General features: G+C 32.6%; 1 protein-coding gene across 1 annotated transcript; it reads left to right on the top strand.

Moving 5' to 3' along the window:
- Positions 1-5,623: 5,623 nt before the first annotated feature.
- Phum_PHUM200890 (uncharacterized protein) lies at positions 5,624-8,427 on the top strand (the record flags this gene model as incomplete). Its single annotated transcript, XM_002425398.1, has 3 exons — positions 5,624-5,662; positions 6,843-7,012; positions 8,337-8,427. 3 exons carry the CDS (start codon positions 5,624-5,626, stop codon positions 8,425-8,427), a joined length of 300 nt encoding a protein of 99 aa, XP_002425443.1.
- Between the last annotated feature and the right edge of the window lie 7,983 nt (positions 8,428-16,410).

Raw genomic sequence — 16,410 nt, 5'->3', positions numbered from 1 at the left:
GTGTCACGGATATAATTAATGAATAGCGATATATTAATTAATGAAAGGTTAGCGGTCGAAACAATGAGAGAAAAAAAAAGAAGGATTCACACACGCAGGCAGGTGTAGTGGGAAAGGTGGGGGTGGTGGTGGTGGTAAAAAGGGCGTTCTTGATGAAACGATGAAAAGAGTATCGAAATGGAACAACGGTTCGATGACGATCATGTTTTTTTTTTTATTTCGGCCACACCCCGTTTTTCGTTTATATTTCTTTCTCCTTTTACCTATCTTCCTCATCCTTTTCCTTTTTTTTCGAAAGATAGAGGAAGAGAGAGAGTGGAGAGAGGGGGAAAAAAAGAAAACAAATAACAATGAAAAAAAAAATTTTTTTTTTTGTGCATAACGTTCGTGAATTATTATTATTTTAACACTCATTTAAATTTCTATAATAAATTTTATTTTATTTTATTTTATATATTTTCACAACATGGAGAAAGAGAGAGAGAGAGAGAGAGAGTTCTTAGCGAAACTAATCTCCCCGGTATTTAGTAGAGAGCAATTAAAGTAAAACTTTTTCGAGTATTTTTGATGAAAGTAAGAATTTAACCAAAAGTTAATCATTCGAAAGGTGAAAAAGGGATTTGAAATGCCATAAACGACGATATAACGGTTAAGTCGATATAATCGCTTGTTATGGCGATACGAAGAGAAAAAGAAGAAAAAGGAAAGAAGATGGAGAGAAGAAGAAAAAGAAGGAGAAGAGAAAGAGAAAAAGAAAAGAAATCAAAAAATTTTAACCAATCCGCGTGAGGTGGGAAAATTCTTTTCTCCTCTCTCTCTCTCTCTTTCTCTCTAAATTTTCCAAGTTTTTCTCACTTTTTTCTTACGTCTTTCGCCACCTTCACCACCACCACCATCACCACGTTTGTCTCCCACTTCCTCTCTCTCTCTCTCTCTCTTGCACGCCACTTTCTTCACTTTTCTTTTCTTTTTTTTTTTTCTTCTTCTTCTATAACTTTTTTCACAGAGTCGTTAAGGGTTAAAGACTTTTTATCAAGGAATTTCCAGTCGCGTTGTAAAGTTTTTCCTTCGTTAATATTTATAATAGTGGTGGCAATAATAATAATAATAATAGTGATATTAATAATAATTATTATAATGATGATGATGATGATGATGATAATTTATGTTTCCATTATCTTATTTAACAAATAAAAAAAAAATTTTTTTTTTTTTTTCGCTTTTAATATGTTTCATTCAACCGGAGTTCGATTATTAGTATTATTATTATTATTTTCATTTAAAAAAAAAAAAAAGAAAAAATGAGAAAGTGTGTGTGAGAGAGAGACAGAGAGAGATAGAAGGAAAATTATTCGTACTTTTGAATGAGAATGTAAATTGATGTAAATATAGGCAAAAAAAAAAAAGAAAAAAAATTTTTTTTAATTTTTTTTTTCCGTTTGTTACGTCATTTCCGCCCGCCCGCCCGCCATTCCATCCTGGAATGATTGATGAATGTGAAAAATTTGTCGTCGCTCCCGGAGGAAAAATTATTATTAATATTAATATTATTATTTATGAATGTTTTATAGATAAATAATAATTGTCGACGAATGAATGAATGAATGGATGGATGGATGGATTTTTTTTTACGTAATTGTTTTTCCGGTTTCCAGAATCGTCATCGTTTTTCTCCAGGTTTTCCCTTTTTTTTTTTGTTAAATAGAATGTAAATGGAGCTCCAGAATGAATTTTTCGTTTCGCAGAAGGATTTTTATTTAAAATTTCCTTATTCGTTTTTTGTTTTGCGTGTCGCGAGTTGATATATCGTACATCACTTACTTCCACCGTCTGGAATTTTCCAGAATTTTCTTCTTTAATTTAAATCAGGGCGACAAATCAAAAAATAGTAATTAAAATTTTGGGCGAAATAAGAAAAGGCGGGAGAATAAGAAAAAAAGATGAAGAAGGAAAAAAAAAATTATTTTCTCTCTCTCTCTCTCTCTCTCTCTCTCTCTGGCAATTTGTCTTTTCCGTTTTTCCAGAATTTTTTTCTTCTTCTTTCGAACGTTGGATTTTTTTTTTCTTCACGGCGAAAAAAAAAGTAAATCTTAAAATGATTTGCATAATTTAAAACGATATAAAACAAAATAAAAACAAAACTCTCTGGTTTATAATTATGGATTCAAATTGTTCACTGTTTACTGTAGTATATTTTATATGGGAAGAAAAAGAAGAAAAATAAGAAGAAGAGGAAGAGAAGGAGGAAGAAGAAGTAGAAGAAGAAAAAGTAGAAAAAGAAAAAGAAGAAAGCCTGCACTTTATCTCCAGTGTTAAGCGACTATTTTATTACTTTTGTTTAACTACCTATCTTTGAAATCCTTTTATTTAAACTCCAGACATGTTATTTCGCATTTTAACTTTGGTTTTAATCTTTTTGCGATAACTTGAATATTAAAAAAAAAAACAAAAAGAAAAAAAAACTTGAATTCGAAAGTTATGGGCTGGAGAAGAAGGGGGGAAAATGGGAGGAAATCTTGGAAAATTTAAAAGAGAAAGACCGCGAAATTATTTTTTTTTTTTATATAATTTTCTTCGGTGCGATTTTCCCATTGGTGGTGGTGTTTGAATTTAATAATTATCATTATTATCATCATTATTATTATTATTAAAGTTTCCAACAGGAAACTTCCGGTTGTTGGTTTTTTTTTACCGGAGAAAAGTCGAGTCGAAGGTTGTAGAAACGGTTGCATTGTTCAAATCGAATTTTCCACTTTTTGATGTTTTTCAATTTCGCGTTTGTGACTGTTTCTCTCTCTCTCTCTCTCTCTCTCTCTAACTCTCTCTTTCTCTTTCACCTCTCTCTTTCCCTCTCTCTCCTCCCCTTTTTTTAATAAACGGATTTAAATAATTAAAATGGTTGAACGTTTCATAATTAAAACGGTATGGTAGTAGGTATATATTTATATATATTGATGAAAAACGATCCGAGGTTCGTCGTTTATTTTGTGAAACAATCTTAAAATGAACGTTTGGCCGTTTGTTTTGTTTGTTTGTTTGTTCGTTTGTTACATCCGTGATGAGAATTTCGTTTTGCGTTTGTGTGTGTGTGTGTGGGACGTGTCAACCGTTAATAATTATTTTCCTCCTCGACAAAATCAACATAAATTTTTGCAGTCAGGTTATATTTTTTATTTGGACTTTTTTTTTTTTCCTTCTTTTAATTTTATGTGTTGCATTCGTTATTATTATCATCATCATTATTATTATTATTATTATCATCATTACGATTTAAAGCGAAAATTAAAGCGTGTCCGGAAGGGGTAAATTTTTATCGTGGAAAAAGTAAAATGTTGATAAATCGATTCGAGAAATGATTTTTTTTTAAAATTCTTATTACACGATGGTTTTTTTTCTCCTTATTAATTAATTAATTTATTTGTTTGTCGTTTGTTCGTTTGTTTGTTTGTTTAATTTTATTTTTAATCGGATAAACATTTTAATAATTAAATACCCTTCTTCTTTTTTTTTTTTTTAGAAAAAACTCGAAACTTATCTTTTTAAAATATTCTTTCTATTAAGTTTTTTTTTTTTTTTCTTACTGGAAAAGTTTCAAGTTTTTCTTTTTCTTTTCCTTCTTTTCCTTCTTCTTTTTCTTTTTTCACCTTTGTTTTTTTTTCGTAACAAATTAAAAGGATCGCGAATCGAATGTGAAAAAGAAAATAAGAAGGAAAAAAAAGAAAATTTTTTTACGGACGAACGATCGATATTTATGATAATAATAATAATAAAACGGGGAAAAGGAAAATTAATTGTGCGAAAGGACGTTGGAGGGGGAGGGAAAGGGGGAGAGGTTGATTTAGCGATGGTGGGAGTACCGAAGACACCGAGGAAAGTCGATGCAGGTGACGGTTTTCGCGTTTTCCGATTACCAAAGATGAATTTTTATTAAAATAAGGGATAAAGGTGTTTTATTATTATTATCATCATCATCATCATTAATATATATATATGTATATTTTTATTATTAAATAAGCCATTAAAAAATAAAAATAAAGGGAAGGAAAGATGATGAAGAAGAAGAAGAGAAGGAATAATGGGACATCTTAATGGTTTTTTTTTTTTTTGAATGTTTTCAATAATTTATAATAGATTCATTTAAATTAAGCAATATACCGGGGATTATATTTCCAGAAGTTTCTTTTTCTTCTCCTTCCCCCACCCCCACCCCCTCTCTCTCTCTCATATTTTCTTTTTTTTTTTTATTTCTCGGAAAAGATTTGTTTCGTGCCGAGCAATCGATAATATTTATATATTTTTATTAATAAAAATAAAGGGAGAGGAGGAAAAGGAGGAGGAGGAAAAAGAAGAAGAAAAAAAATAATGATGATGATGATGATGATGATGATAATGTTAGAAACATGGTTTGATTTTTAGTCGTTTCCGGTAGTAAAATAAATTCCGATTAAAATAACCCGAAGAAGAAGAAGAAGATGAAGAAAATGAGAAAGAAGGCTGTTTTTTTTTTTTTTGGTGAGCTGAGGGGTGGTGAGCGGGGGAGGTGGTAGTGGTAAGGGTTTGGTTTTTATTCTTATCGAGATTGGGGAGGGAGGGAGGGTGGTACAAAATCGAAATGAAATCTAAAATTTAAACAATAATTTATAATTTAGAATTGTAATTTGCGTTTCGAATCTGAGGGTGGTCGAAAAGTACGCGAACCCCCTCCCCCTCTCCCCATTTTCCCGCCGCATTTCTCTTTTGAAAATGAAAGGAAAAACGTCGTCCTCCGTTTTTCGCCGCCATTTCTTTTAAAAACACGAGAAAGAAAGTTTTTTAATTGTTTCGAGAAAAAAAAAAAACTTGGAGTTTTCTTAAAGAATTAAAATACATTTTTCAACTTTTCTTCGAAAAATTAATTTTAAAAAAAGAGAGAGAGAGAGAAAGAGGGAGGAGGGGGGAAGAAAAGAAAACGAAACGAAATAAATAAATAAATAAAACGAAATTATAAAAAAAATATTTATGGCGGGTTTTTACCCGCTCAAACGGAAAAACATTCGTTCCGCCATTTTTTTTTTTTACTCTATAGATTGATTGTGAATTTTTTTGTTATCATCGTACCTTCGAACCTTTCGAAGGTGGTTGTAGTATGGCACCAACGATTTTTTTCATCAGTCGATGATGGATAGGTGAAGGATTTGAGGATTTCCGGTGAACGGATGATGTTTGACGTGATTTTTCCATTCGAGTATAAAGAAAATCTTTCGTTTCCGTTTTTTTTTTAACGTGCACGAAGAATAAAAAGAAGAAGGAGAAGAAGAAGAAGAAGAAAAAGAAGAAAATTTTTTTATTTTGAATTCAATTTTCTAGACAAAGCTTCTTAACGATATTGAAAATTTATCAAAGGAATTATAATACGCAGTTTTGCCGGTCGGTTGCCTTTCTTTTCCTCTTTTTTTTTTCTTCCTTTCCCCTTGCGCTTTCTCTCTCTCTCTGTCTTTCCGACTACCCATCAATTCATTCATTCATTCATTCATCCATTCTAGCTTTTCTTAAAGGTTACTTACTCTGTGATTTTGTCTCTTTTTTCTCTCTCTCCAGAGGAAAGGTGAGGAGATAGAGAGAGAGAGAGAGAGAGAGAGAGAAAATGGGAGTAGGAGGAGTAGAGGAGAAAAATCCCTTTCCAGTTTTTTTCATTTTTTTTCTCTCTCTCTCTGGAAAACTCAAACCAAAGGAGCCAGTTAATTTATAAAAAATGACGGCAATTTTTTACTTTATCTTAAAAAAAAAAATGGTAATGGGAAATTAGGGTTTGATTTTTTATTATCCTTATTCAAAACAATTTTTCTTTTTTTTTTCTCTTCTTATTTTTCTCCCCCCCCCCTCTTCCCCCTTCCTATTCTCCTTCCTCCCCTCCTCCTCATCCTCTCCGCATCTTATTTTTCTTATTATTATTTTCCTTTGATTTTTATTATTATTATTATTATTTATTTATTATTACTTTTTTTTTTCATTTCGTTCTCTTTCATTAATATTATTATTATTATTATTATTATTATTATTATTAGTCTCTGAACTCCGTTTCGCGTGTATATAACAATTTACATTTTCTTTTCAAAGTGATTTTTTTTCCTTTTTTTGTCTCTCTCTCTTTCTCTCTTTCTTTCTCATTTGCGTCAGCGAATCGAATCAAAAAAAAAAAAAAAAAGTTTTTTCGTTGTTGTTTTCCCCGGATTTGTAGGGTTCATCGTCGCGTCCATATTAATTTAATTATTTAATAAAATATTGAATTGAAAATGATGTAATTTTTAATCATCATCATCATCATCGCCATCGCGAATGGGAAATCCATTTTCATCAGATTGGAAAGAGAGGAAGAGAGAAAGAGAGAGAGTGAGAGAGATTTATTCAAGATTAAAACTGTTTAATATTATTTTAAACTTGGTTTAAGATTCAGAATATTTAAGCGCCTTTGAATAAATCAGGATATTATTATTTAAATTTTTGGAAAACCCACCGTACCGGGTGGGAAAAAAAGGGCAGTGCGAAAACGGTGGTGGTGGTAGGGGTGGGGACGGTGGCGACGGTAAAAGAAACGAAAGAAAGAAGGAAGGAAGGAAGGATGGAAGAAAGGCAGGTGGTAAGGGGTTGTTGTTTTTTTTCGCAATCTGGGGAGGAGGTGGTGGTGAGAGGTATAGGGGGGGTCGACGAGAATTTTTTTTTTTTTTTAATATCCAAACCAGGTGTTTCGACTTTAAAATAATTTTTTCCATATTTTTTTTTTTTCTTGCTGTTGTTTCGAAGTCACTTTTGAAAATTTATTTTCATTTTTTTATTTATTTATTTATTTTTTTTGTTTTGTGCAGGAATTGTACCCAACGGAGCCTCCGGTATTCGACGTTCATTTTATTCGATTGAACGCGACCGTGACGAAGGCGGTTTTATGGGGTCCGAACGGTGTCATGGTCATGCATATTCCAAAACGTTGGGGACCCTACGGAGGATTTCAAGGTGAAAAATGTAAAATTTTGACGAGGTGAGTGTGAAATTTTGCTTTCTCTCTCTCTCTCTCTCTCTCTTTGACTCATTCTATCCATCCATCCATCCATCTTTGTTTTTTTTCCCGAAAGTAATTTTCTTCGATTTAAAACGTGGAAAAACAAAAAGAGAGAAAAATGAAAAGTTTGAATCGTTTTTACATTTTTTTCCTTTTTTTTTTCTTACGGAAAATCCGGGAAAACTTTTTATTTTCAATTTTTTTTTTTTTTTTTAATCTCGAATCAAAATTATTAAGGGAAAGGAAAAATTTTTATGAATTTTTTTCTTTTTCTTTTTTTTCCATTCGTTTTGTTAATCTTTGACTACTCTCCATTAGGGATGATGATGATGATAATGATGATGATGTTGTGTATGGTTCGAACAAGTCATTAAGGACATCAGAATGGTGGCGGGGGTGAGAGCGGGAAGCGAGGGGGGGCGAGGGGGTTGTAAAAACTTCCTCGGCGTAAACATTTTCTTCGTGCACCCACTCATTTGTGAGTTGATTTAAAGCTTTTTAGATTGTTGAACGTTGGTTTTCTTTTCCCCTCTCTCTCTCTCTCTCTCTTTCCCCCCTGTCTCCTCCTCTCTTCGTTTTTTTTTTTTTTTTACTTCTTATTAATTTTCATCGTCGTTGATTTCCCATTTGTTTTTCTTTTTCCTTACGGAGGAGAAAAAAAAACAGTTGTCGAATCGATTATCGATTATCGAATCTCAATATCGTTTGAATGGTTGAGGGGGGGAAGAAGGAGGAAGGAAATCACCAAAAAAAAAATGGTAACGTTAATTAATGACGTCATCAAATGATAATAATATCAAATCGTTTTCGTTTGTCGTTTTTTTCACGGTGTGCCTTTCGTATTCTTTTTTTCTTTTTTTTTCCTTTTTTTCCTTTTTTTTTTTTGTTTCTGTTTCCACGACAGAATACATTTTGCCGAAATTAATTTGGTTTCTAATTAATTTTTCTTTTTTTTTTGGTCTTGGCCGAGTCGATTCTCTCCCGACACGTTTTTTTTTATACAGGCAAAAGTAGTTAGAGAGAGTGAGTCGTCTTTTGTCTTTTTTAATTTAAACGATTCACTTCACATTTACAAAATTTTCTCATGTGGAGTTTTATTTTCTCATTAGGGTTCTTCTAACCTTAGACCCACAAAAAAAAAGGAAAAAAAAGGGAGGGAAAAGAGGGGAAGGGAAAAAAAGGAAAAAAAAAAGTTTTTTTTCTCATTTAATTCTTTTTTTTATTTGAGAACCGGCACGAATTAAATACGAAGGTTGTGTGTTTGCGTCGTCGTCGTCGTCGTCGTTCTCGTCGTCGTCTTTAGAGACTCTAAAAAAAAAAAAGGGACGCTAATTAAAAAGGACATGACCGATTTCAACCCTTTACTACCACATGGCCACGGCAAAAGAATTTAAATCTTCTTACACAGAGACATTATCTTTATTTTATAATTAAGGGTTCAAGTCATTATTCTTTTTTTTTTTCCTTTTTTTTTCTCTCTTTTTTTTTTTAATTATTATTATCATCATCATCATTATTATTATTATTATAACGACGTTAGGTTCCATTTTTCTTTTTTTTTTAAATATGCACACACACACACGCATAAATACGCGGCGCCGTTGTTCTTGTTGTTTATATATGCTTTGTATCTTTTTTTTTTATTTGAATCCTTTGAGAATTTGTGCTTTTTCTCTCTCTCTCTCTCACTCACTCTCACAAAGGTGTTTTTTTTGAGGGAAGGGAGGGGGAAGGGGTTCCCCGCGTGAGAGTAATACGGAATGTGTGTGTGAGTGCGTGGCAAGGAAAGGGATAAGGAACATTTGTGGGTTTTTTTTTTTTTTTCCTAATCAATTAGAGCATTACGGTAATTGCTTGAATCAAAAATATTATTATTCGGATTTTGTTTTTTAAATCTAAATGAGTTTCCTGCGGTTTTTTTTTTTTTTTTTTTAAATGCCGCCATTAGGATTTTAATAATATTTCTTTTCTTTTTTTTTTTTTTTATTTTATTTTTTCCTTTTTACTGCGGTTATTAATATTATTATTATTATTATTATTACTCTTGTTATTATTATTAATAATAAATTTTTCATTTTATTCTATTCAATTTCACGGTGTTTTGAAATTAATAATAATAATAATAATTCATTCGAAAGGTTTGTGTGTGTGTGTTTCATTTTCTAACTACTACTACCTCCACTACTACTGCTGCTGCTGCTGCTGCATTGTCAAGTGTCAAATGCAAATTATAAATCTTTAAATTTTTGAGAAGGAGAAAGAGGGAGAGGGAGAGAGGGAAAAAGAGAGAAAGAAGTGATTCGTGATTACCCACGGAGATTACCGGGATAAAAAAGAAAGAAAGAGAGAGAGAGAGAAAAGTTGAATAATCAAGTTCAAGAAGTTATCAGTTAAAAGTAAAATTAATAAAATTTTATTATTATTATTATTATTATTATTATTATTATTATTATTATTATTATTATTATTATTATTACAAGTTATGTTTTTAGTAGTATTTTTCTCTCTCTTTTCTTTTTTCTTTTTTCTCTCTCTTTTCTTTTTCTGTTTCTTTTTTTTGATAAATGTCTTAAAATTAAATGGGGGTTTTTCGAGTTATGGAAAAATCATCAGCGTGACAGGAGCGGATTCAATGAATTAACACTTATTTTATCGGTAAAAAAAAAAAAAATTCTTTCGAAATCATTTTTCTTTCGTTTTCGAATCCCCACCCTCCCTCTTTCCCCTCCTCCTCCTCCTTCCCACCTTCATCTTTCCGATGTTTTTTTCTTCCTCCTTCTCCTCCTTCTTCATCCCGATTTCGCCTCACCTTTTCTCATTTTCATTTATTTTTTTTATATTTTTTTCTATTTAATTTTAAAAAGTTGTCTGATGAATTTTAAATTTATGAAATTTTATTATTAGCAATAATGTTGATGATAATAATAATAATAATAATAATAATAATAATAATAATAAGCAAACGATTCGTCGTTTTTGTCGTCGTCGTCGTCATTTTTCTTAAAGGAACGTGATTAAATTGTCTTGTAATTTTTTTTTTTTTTTTTTCGTAATATTTGTTCGAGTTAAAAAATCACGGTGCTTGGGGGGAACACGGGGGGGGTGGTGGTGGTGGTAAAGGTGGCAAAAGCGAGGCGGGAGAACGAACGAACGAACGAACGAACGTTTCAATTATTTATTATCATCATCATCATCACTTGCTGGAGAAAGTCGACGTGTTTTTTTTTCTCTTTCTCTCTCCATCCGAAGATTTACGTGAATTTTTTTTTTTTTTTTTTTTGTTCAGAATCAGCAATAAATACGATTTTTTTTTTTTTTTTGGCTTTCGGGTAAAAATACCTGCCAAAAGATGTTTTTTTTTTTTAATGGGGGGAGGGGGAGTTTTCCTGTCGAGATAAAAAAAAAAGAAAAAAGGAAAAAAAAAAAAAAGTTAACGATAAAATAAAAGATTGGTCGGTTAAATAACTGGAGCGACTTCTTTTTTATTAATGCCGTGTTTCTTGACTGGAAGAGATTAAGCTGACGGAAAAACCTTAGCTGAGAGAGGAACAGCAGCAGAAGCAGCAACAACAGCAGCATTCCGATGCCGCATTCGTAACCGCCACCCCCGCAATAACCTGAACCCTTTTTCCTTTTTTTTCCCTCCTCCTCTCGTTCTTTTTCTCTCGAAAAAAAATTTTTTTTCTTCCTTATCTCTCTCTCTCTTTCTTTTGGTTTTCATCTTTTTTTTTCGTTTGTTTTTGTTTTTGCCCGACTGATACTTTCCTCACGTAAAACGTAATCATAATTAATTATTAATAAGAAATTTCAAAAGGGTAAAAAAATATTTTTTATTTTAATTTTTTTGCCGTCGTTTTAAAAAAGGCGGTAAAGTGCTCCCCTACTCCCACACACCCCCGAAAAAAAAAATAAAAAAAAACTTTTTAAACGAGTTTATGCTTGCGTAAGAGCGCGTGCATGTGGACACAGGAAAAAAAAGAAAAAAGGTTTTGCCTGCTTTGTAAACAGGTGAAACGTTTTTTTTTTATTTCGGAGGAGGTGGGAGGGGGAAACGCGTGTTTTTTAAACAAATTTAATTTTCTTTGACCAAATATTCATCAAAAGAAAGAAAATGGCGGACGTGAGGGGTAATGGGAGAGGGGAAAAAAAGAACGCGGTTCCTTTTTTTTTTTTAAACACGTCGAAACAATTACTCGATGACGAAGGAAACCCGGTGGTTTTTTTTTTCTTTTAATATTATTTTCGGCGAAGGTTATTATTCTAGCCTTTTCTACGTTACCACCACCGCCACCCCCCGCCGACGTCGCATCTTGAAATTAAATGTAAAAAAAAAAAAAATTATTATTATTTTCACTAAGTCGTAAAACTAATTAAGACATCCCTTATTAGAATTCTAAATATCCGGTTATAAAAAATTTAAAAATGTCGGAGAGATTTGTGAAACATGGACTTTAAAGGTCATCATTACGGTTTTAGAATACGAAATTAAATTATTTTTAAAAAGCTCGCACGCACGCACGCACACACACACACGCGCGTGCACACGCACACCCGCACACACGCGAGTCGGATGACGACGATGAATTCCAAGCATGTAACAAGTCTCGAACACGGTCGGAAGATTTAATTTGTTTTTATTTTTTTTTTCGGGGGGAGGGTAAGGAGGGGGTGAAATTTTTTATGAAGATGCATTATGGGGGGGGACAATTTTTTTTGTACCTGTCCCGAGTCGCTTTTCTCCCCTCCATTCTTCCGCTTTTTTCCGTCCTTTCTCATTCCATTTATTTTTTCAACGTTTTCCGGTGTCGTGTGTGCCCGGGGGGACGGGGTGTTTATCCAAAAAAAAAAAAAAAAAATTAATATTAATTTTGATGTTGTTAAATGAATAACGTGGCCGGTCACAACATGGAATTTCATCCCGGATAAGGTTTTATTTGCTTAAAAAAAAAAAAAAAACGTGTCACTAGTTATTTTATTAACGTGAATTGTTTTGTATGAGATTAAGATGGCTCTGAAAGAGAGAGAGAGAGAAAGAGAGGCGGAAAGTGGGAGGGGGGAAACAAGAGAGTAAGCACGTTTTTTTATTTTCTTTTTCCACCGGGTGCGGTTAACGTTTTAAATGATGATAATAATAATAATTATTATTATTACTTTTGCTCGTAGGTGGTTGATTAACATAATGAGACTTGATGATATCATTTCGGTGGTAAATTTTCAATGGGTAATAATTAAAATTGCCATTTTGACGATCGATTGAAGCCTTTTTTCTGTTCGGTTTCTAAAGAAATAAAACCGGAAACGATTGGATTCGAAAGCGGAAATTAGAGTTTACGAGTTTTCCGTAGGATTGTTGTGTCCGGTTGCTTTCGAATTGCTGTCATACGTTGAGTTTTAAATTTAAAAAAATTTTCGCGCCATTAAAATCAGACAAGTTAAATAAACAAACAAACGAAAAAAAGGGGGGGTACCCGGGTAAAAAATATGTTTTTTTTTTAATTAGATAAAACGAAAAGGAAAAATTTCCCCCCCCCCTCAATATCAAATTCGAATTAGATTTAATTTCTTTTTCGATAACTTTTTTTGAGGGTGTCGTCGTCACCCTTTCTCTAAAAATTTAAAAAAATTGTTTTTATCAATGTAGGCAGCGATAGAAAAGAGAGAGAGAGAGAGAGAGAGAAAAACAGAAGGTCGGATACAGGTGAGGGGGAGAAGGGGGGTTGGAAAACACTCGGATTCGTGAATTTTTTTTCATTCGTGCCATTTTTTTTTTGTTTTTTTTTTTTTATCCGTTACAAAGATTCGCCTCCTCCTCCCTCTCACTCTTTTTCCCCCATTCCCGTTTCTTTCGCTTTTTCGTAAGGGGGGCGAGGGGGAGGAGGGGTAGGGCAAACGAAACAGAAAAGTGTCCGCTGTTTAAATAAATGCGGGCGACCCTTATAAATCGAGGTCCTCAGCTAAATAAATACAGGATTGTGTTTTGTATGTAAATCTTTTAATTTGAGCAGCAGATTCATTAAAGATAATATTCTCTTTTTTTTTTTTTTTTTTTTTAAACTAATTCTCGAATGTGGGCTGTTTCCTGTTTCCTGTTTCCTGTTTTTTTTTGTGTGTTTTGTAAATGGAAAAAAAAGGAGAGAAATAAAGGAAGAAAAAAAAGGTACGAAAAATTCAATTTTTATTTTTATTTTTCATCGATTCCATATCAAATTTTGTCTTATTCATCGATCGATCACATTTGTTCCGCAGTAAAAATTTATTTATTTATTTATTGCCACGTTTTTTTAAATAAGGGATGAAAAAGAAGAAGGGGGTAGTGAAAATGCGGCGTCGGTGATGTATTAAGATTTTGTTTTTGCGGGGGTGTGTGTGTGTGTGCGTGTGTGAGTTAAACGTGAAAACGCTTAATATGTTAATTTTAAAGTAAACCGAAATGGAAATTTCTCAAAGTATTTACGAGGCCTTTGAGATTTAAAAACGAAATAAACAGAACATGATTCCCGGGGTTGTATTTCGTCACCTCAAAACTCCTACTACTACTACAACACCGTCTTAAAGTTAAAATGGTTTATATAAAAAAAAATTTGTTTCGATTTATTATCGAGTGATGTGGAGAAAAAGAGAGAGAGAGAGAGAGTTTCGATACTCTCGATCATCAAGTGTCGTAACGATTGAATTAAAATGGTGGAAGGAAGGAAAGAAGTTGCGGAAAATTTTCTAAATTCAAATTTTTAACTTGTCGAGGGTAAAAAAAAGAAAGTCGCACGTGGCAGAAGAAGTAAAATAAGAGGAAAGTTTTTGTTTGAAACTTTTTGTCGTGGAAATTGAATTTTTTGACTCGCGAGCGTTTTTTATTATTATTATTATTATTATTACGTACCTTATTATTATTATTATTAAGTAGTTTTGATGTACATCTCAAATAATTTTTATATTTCACCCTCTCGACTTGTTACCTTTTTCCACGTTTTCCAATGCAGTTTCGGTAGGTAGGTAAGTGGAAAACTTGAGATTCGCGTGAGGTTTTTTCGCCTGATTAATTGAAGTCGAACCGCAAAAACCGGTTGAAATATGCGGTTTTCATATCGAGACTAAGAAAGGTAAAGAAGAAGAAGAAGGAAAAAGGAAAAAAAAAATTGAGGGGGGCAAGGGTAAGGGTAAGGGGGGAGTCGGTCGGTTAATGGCCTCCTTCTTCTTTCTTTTTTCAAAATAAAAAGAAAAAACAAAAAAATAAAAATAAAAATTAGGAAAAACCAAAAATAATCGTTTTCCCCCGAGGGGGAGAGGAGGGGAACAAACGAAGAATGGGAGAGGGGGGAAACGGAAAAAAAAACCGGAAAAAAGCTTACGTATTTATTTAAAATACCAAAAATGGCGGAGAGATTAAAAATAAAAGCATTAGTTATGATTTGCTTTCATATTATTTTAATGACATAATTTATTTTATTTCGGAGCGAGAGAGAGAGAGAGAAGGGGGAGGGAGGGGGAGGGGAAAGGAAGTGAGAGAAAAAAAACTAAGGAAGAAATTTACCGGGGGAGGGAGGGAAAGAGAGAGAAAGAGAGGTTGAAAGTAAGGAAACTTGGAAAAACGTTCGGGGAAAGGTTGGTGTGGGAAGGGGAGGGAGGGGGAGGAAATAGAATAAACGTATTCCATTTCACCGATGCGCGACGTCATCATTACGTATTTATGATTCGAGGGATCGAAAGGAGAGAGAGAGAGAGAGACAGAGAGTTAGAGTTTCGATATCTCGATGTAAATTAATATTAAATAATTCATCAATCGAAAGTATTTCATACATCAATAACAAAAATTTTTCAAAGTTTTCCAATTCGAAAATGAAAAAATTTCCGTTGGGAAAAATCGTCGTGACGTCACCGTCTTTTTCTTCTTCGTCGGCATCGTCAACGACATAATAATAATAATAGTAATAATAATTTCGTGTCGGCCGTTATGGAAAAGATTTAAGATTTTGTACGTCAACTTTTTCCATAGAGTTTTTAAAGTTAAATTTAATCACGGTTTCAGGCTCATTACGTACAGGTGTGACATAATCTGAGACTCTTCCTCGATTAAAAAAAAAAGGTTAAAGGGCGTGGTAGGGTGAGAGAGAGAAAGAGAGAGAGAGGGGGGAAAGTCACCTTTTTTATTTCTAGTTTTTTTTTAATAATAATACATAATTCTTTATAATGTTTATGTCGACGGTCTTATAATGTTTATGGAAATGTCAAAGTGCGGTTGAAAGAGAGTGAGGGGAGGGGAGGGGTGAAAGGGAGATCACGACGACAACGACGACAAAAAAAAAAGCGATAGAAATTTAATGTTGTCACATTTATTCAGAGATTAAACGGAGGACAGCAACAACAACAACAACAACAGCGACAGCAACAGCAACAACGAGATCGTTATTAGGATGATGATGTTATTGTGGTAATTGAATCGTAAATAACAAAACATATTTTTTTGATTTTATAAAGAAAGTTTGAAACTTGATGAAAATTAATTTTTTTTTTTTTTACTCTCTCCTCTCTGTCTCCCCCCTCTCTCTCTCTCTCTCTATCTCTCTCTTTTATGTGTGAGTGAATGTGTATACGTAAACCGGAAGTCGTAATAAAATTTATTAAATTTTAGAGAGGCAAGAAAAAATTATTATTATTGTTATTATTTTTACACGCGTACACACACGTCGTACCTGATGGATTTTTTTTTTTTTTCATTCAAGGGTCAAAGGTAAAAATCGTTGCCAATTTTCACGATTGTAACTGAACACAATTATTATTATTATTATTATTATTATTGTTTTCTGAAGGTTCGAACTCGTGAGTTTTTTTTTTTTTTGGGGGGGGGGTTTCTGTTGTGTTTTCTCTCCCTTTCTCTTTTTTTTTTTTTTTTTCAAAAAAAAGGAAGTGACTTTTCAGTAATTTAAATAAAAATAAATGAAATTTGTTGGGAAAAAAAATAATAATGATGATAATGATAATGATAATGATAATAATAATAATTTAATTTGTGTAAAACATTTAAACCGGGTAAAATTATTAATCGTCAACGTTGGTTAACCATGCATGAAACTGTTTGGGAAAACCTTTTGAGGAATATATATATATATATGTACATTTTCGTACATGATTATCTTACGGGTGAAAAACTTTTTTCGAAACAACAACAACAACAGCAAAAAAAAAAAAAAAAGGAAAAATTCAATGAAATATTTTAAATATTCGGTACTCGACGACGACAACGACTAGGAGGACTGTCGGAAAATTACCGGAGGGAAAAGGGAGAAAAGAGAGAGAGAGAGATAGACGACGACGATGGAAGAAGAAGAAGAAGAAAAGGGTTTTTTTTTGTTTTAGGGAAGACGTATCGTGAGTGTATCGTT

This window comes from Pediculus humanus, genomic scaffold, assembly GCF_000006295.1.
Source record: "Pediculus humanus corporis 1103172107548 genomic scaffold, whole genome shotgun sequence".
Classification (NCBI taxonomy): domain Eukaryota; kingdom Metazoa; phylum Arthropoda; class Insecta; order Psocodea; family Pediculidae; genus Pediculus; species Pediculus humanus.
The sequence above is the reverse complement of the archived record's forward strand: the minus strand, read 5'-3'. Positions and strand labels throughout refer to the sequence as shown.